We start from the raw sequence: 4,046 nt of genomic DNA, 5'->3' as shown, positions 1-4,046 counted from the left end.
CGGGCCAGGTCGGACAAGCCGGGTGCTCCGGACGGTTCTCGAGTCGCCAGGCCTGGGCGCCTGGGCTAACCGTGGAAGGGAGCGCTGCTTCCGCCCACTCCACTCGGGCTTAAGGGAGGGGGCTCCTGGTGACCACCCTCGGCCCGGCTCTGCGCAGGAGAGGAGGGGCCTCCTAGAGTCTCTGGTCTTACACTATTGACCCGCCCCTAACTGCTCAACTTGGCTGTTAGGGGCTCCGACTTTGGGCTGGTTTGAGGAGGGGGGCTCCAGGACCTCTGATCCTGGCCGGGCTCGGGGCAGGCGGGGGTCTCCGCTGGGTCTAGTGCGCTGACCCGGGACCGTCGTGTCTGGGATGTCTGGTCCCAGGTAGCTGCAGAAACAGCAGCGGGCAGAAAGTTGAGGGCCCTGAGCGATCTGTGAAATAGGTACACGAAGGCTGGGGGGTGCCGAGAGGCTGCAGGTGGCCAGAGCCGCGTGCGCAGCCTGCAGACAGCGTGGAATCGGTGGGCTGACTCTTGGTCCCTGTCCTGCCGGGTTCCGCCCCTCCCGGCCCCGCCCCGAGGCGGTGCCAGCCCAAGCCCCGCCCCTGGGAGGGCGCTTCCGGCACAGCGGAACTCCGGGTGCCGGGTGAGGCTGCTGGTGGACCTCCTCTGTGGTCTTGGATGAGGCCCCATGAGCGCGGCGCCCTGGTGGGCTACAGCAGCAGCGGCTCCGAGGATGAGTCCGAGGACGGGAGGCAGACCAGGCCGGAGGATGGGAGCCACCGTCGGTGAGGAGTGAGGAAGTCTCTCCGGAGGGCGCGCGCATTCACCCTGGACCCAGATGGAACCCGAGTGTCTGGGGGTGGAGTGGGAAGGGAGGGTGCGGGGCGGCTCCGGGAAAGGAAAAGGGGACGCAGGGAGAAAGGGGGATCCAGAAGGTATCCCCAGACAAAGCCCCAGAGTGGCCCCACCTGGCTAATAGGGCCAAGTTGGGAGGCCAGACCTGCGTTCCGGTCCGGCCTCCGCGCTGGCCCACTCTACCGCCCGGCACACATCCCTGTCCATCCTAGGTCCGTTTCCTGATTTAAACACAATTGCGATAGTAATACTTGCTAAAGCATAGGGAGAGCCTTTTCATTCATCCAGTAAATATTCACTGAGCACCCACTCCGTGCCAGGCTGGGGTCTGGGAATTCAGCAGTGAACAAAACCATCGGCCTCTCTTGCTTCCTGGGGCTTAGGTTCTTAAATACTAGGCCTTATCTTTGCTGAGTGCTTTACAAGCAGTAGCTCAGTTGATCTCACAATTGCTCTATCAGATAGACATATACCTTCAGATGAGGCATTTGAGGCCCAGAAAGGGGACATAACTTGCTCAAGATCACAGAGCTAGAAAGTGCCACTCCAACCTGTCCAGCTTGGGAATGTGATCCCTGAACCACATTGCTGCATGCCCCGTTGTTTCCCATGGGGACCTCGTGCCCCAGAGTTGGAGACCCCAATGAGACAATACTGGAGAAACAATTTTGCTGTCTAGAAGCTGCTTCCAGCACCAGGCTGGAAACACACCCTCAGAGCCACCATATATAAGGGGTTACAACTTTTGTGGTATGTACAAAGGTAGAGAATGCTAAGAGGATAAATGTGGTCATTTTTCTTCTTTTCTTTTGCAGTGGCCAGAGCCCCCTTCACAGGCAGAGATTTCCAGTACCTGACAGTGTGCTGAATATGTTCCCGGGCACCGAGGAGGGGCCTGAAGATGACAGCACAAAACACGGGGGACGGGTGCGCACCTTCCCCCACGAGCGGGGCAACTGGGCCACCCACGTCTATGTACCATGTGAGTGATGTGTAAAAGGAAAGTGGCCAAGACCTGTAGACCCATAGGTGCCTCATGAAGGGTAGAATCTGGCCCCAACTAGAAGGAAGAAACCAGAAACCTCTAACACTGGTTGTGGAAAAGTCATTGACTTAGCAGAGAAAGAGCAGGTTTCAAGAATTAGGGATTTTTCTGTCATCTTGATTTTGAATTCATAGCCTGAAATATGTATTGCCTCTGGGTGTAATATTCTCCCAGTTCATGAGGAGGTGACCAAAGGAGAATCTGGAGCAGGGTGTCAAGGTCATGCCAGGGCACAGCAGGCACTTTATTTCTGAGAGGGCCCTGGGTACACTGGGTGTGCAAGGTTCAAATCCCACCCTAGCTCGGATCATCAGGTGGCAGGCAGAAAATGCCCAGGCTTCAGAGTCAGACCTCACTCCGCTGCCCACTACTCTGGGTGCCCTTTATAAGATACTAGACTTCTCAGAGCTTCCGTTTCTTCAAATCTAAAATGGGGGTAGCGCTGGCTAGACCAGGTAGCTCACGCCTGTAATCCCAGCACTTTGGGAGGCAGAGGCAGGCAGATTACTTGAGCCCAGGCATTTGAGACCAGCCTGGGCAACATGGGGAAACCCTGTCTCTACCAAAAATACAAAAAAATTAGCCAGGCGTAGTGGCACACGCCTGTGGTCCCCAGTACTTGGGAGGCTGAGGTGGGAGGATTGCTTGACCCTGGGAGTTAGAAATTGTGGTGTACCAAGATCGCTCCACTGCACTCCAGCCTGAGTGACAGAGTGAGACTCCATCTCAAATAAAATAAAATAAAAATAAATAAATAGATAAAATGAGGAGAGTAGTAATACCAGTCTTCTAGGACTTTCATGAAGATTAAATCAGATAATCTATGTCAAGTTCTTAGCAAAGTACACAGAGTAAGTTTAGGTCTTGAAACCTCCATTTCCCCATCTGCACAAGGAGGATGACATGATTCTCTATGCTGCCTATCCACCAGGGGATTTGGGCAAATTGAATAGGATACTGGGTGTGAGAAGACTCTGGCTTTTTTTTTTTTTTTTTTTTTTTTGAGACAGAATTTCGCTCTTGTCGCCCAGCTGGAGTGCACTGGCGCGATCTCGGCTCACTGCAATCTCCACCTCCCGGGTTCAAGCGATTCTCCTGCCTCAACCTCCCGAATAACTGGGAGTACAGGTGCCCGCCACCACCCCTGGCTAATTTTTGTATTTTTAGTAGAGACGGTGTTTAACCATGTTGGCCAAGCTAGTCTTGAGCTGCTGACCTCAGGTGATCCACCCGCTTCAGCCTCCCAGAGTGCTGGGATTACAGGCATGAGCCACCATGCCCGGCCAAGAAGACATGCAGCTGCAGTCACATATTTGGTAAATAGACAAATAATATGTGAACATACAAGGGTGGTCATTGTGGTGTACTTTGTGAAAAGTTGGAATCATGCTAAATGTCTATCAATAGTAGACTGATTAGAGAAATGCTAATCTACTCTGATTAATAGATTACTATGGAGCTATAATAATGAACTTGACCTCTCTATACTGAGGGGAAAGATGTCCAACATGTAATGTTATATGTAGAAACTATTTCCAGAACTGTTTAAATGGTATACTCTCTGTTTTTTTTTTTAAACAAATAAGATATATAAATTAGTATATGCATATGGAAATAGGCACCAAAGTTTAACAGTCTTTATCTCTAGGGTAGTTGGTGTTGAAAGGGGGGTATATGCCACTAGGGGAGAGGTCAAGATGATCCCACACTTTAGGGTATAGGAGAAAATTATTAGAACTTTTAAATGTATTTCTTTTTATCTCATCTTTTTATATTTCTGTTTTTGAGAGTGCACATTTTATAACACATAATTTTACAGAGTAGCACACACTTGTAATTTATAAATATATGTTTATTAGAGTATACATGCAAACTTGTTTTACTAATGGGCTGTGTGATCACAGTAGTTTGGAGACCATTGCTTTAGGTGACAGAATTTCAGGGGCTCCTGCTTTTTCCTTTGCATTTTTTTAAACATTTTTTGTCTTAATAGACTTTATTTATTTGTTTGTTTGAGACAGAGTCTTGCTCTGTCGCCCAGACTGGAGTGCAGTGGCATAATCTCGGCTAACTGCTACCTCTGCCTCCCAGGTTCAAGTGATTCTCCTGCCTCAGCCTCCTGAGTAGCTAGGACTACAGGCATGCACCACCATGCCCAGCTA

At 50.7% G+C, this 4,046-nt stretch overlaps 1 protein-coding gene across 2 annotated transcripts in view; it reads left to right on the top strand.

Annotated features, from left to right (window-relative positions):
- Window positions 1-568: 568 nt before the first annotated feature.
- USB1 (U6 snRNA biogenesis 1) overlaps window positions 569-4,046 on the top strand; it is a 31,522-nt gene continuing 28,044 nt past the window's right edge. For both annotated transcript variants that reach the window (XM_011938810.1, XM_011938811.1), the window contains exons 1-2: window positions 569-769; window positions 1,655-1,821. In XM_011938810.1, the coding sequence (XP_011794200.1) occupies window positions 663-769; window positions 1,655-1,821 (274 nt within the window). In that variant the 5' untranslated portion in view covers window positions 569-662. The remainder of the gene's footprint in view (window positions 770-1,654; window positions 1,822-4,046) is intronic.

Source organism: Colobus angolensis, unplaced genomic scaffold, assembly GCF_000951035.1.
Source record: "Colobus angolensis palliatus isolate OR3802 unplaced genomic scaffold, Cang.pa_1.0 Scaffold178, whole genome shotgun sequence".
NCBI classification, from domain to species: domain Eukaryota; kingdom Metazoa; phylum Chordata; class Mammalia; order Primates; family Cercopithecidae; genus Colobus; species Colobus angolensis.
Note: the sequence above shows the minus strand (reverse complement) of the source record. Positions and strands in the feature narration are given on the sequence as shown.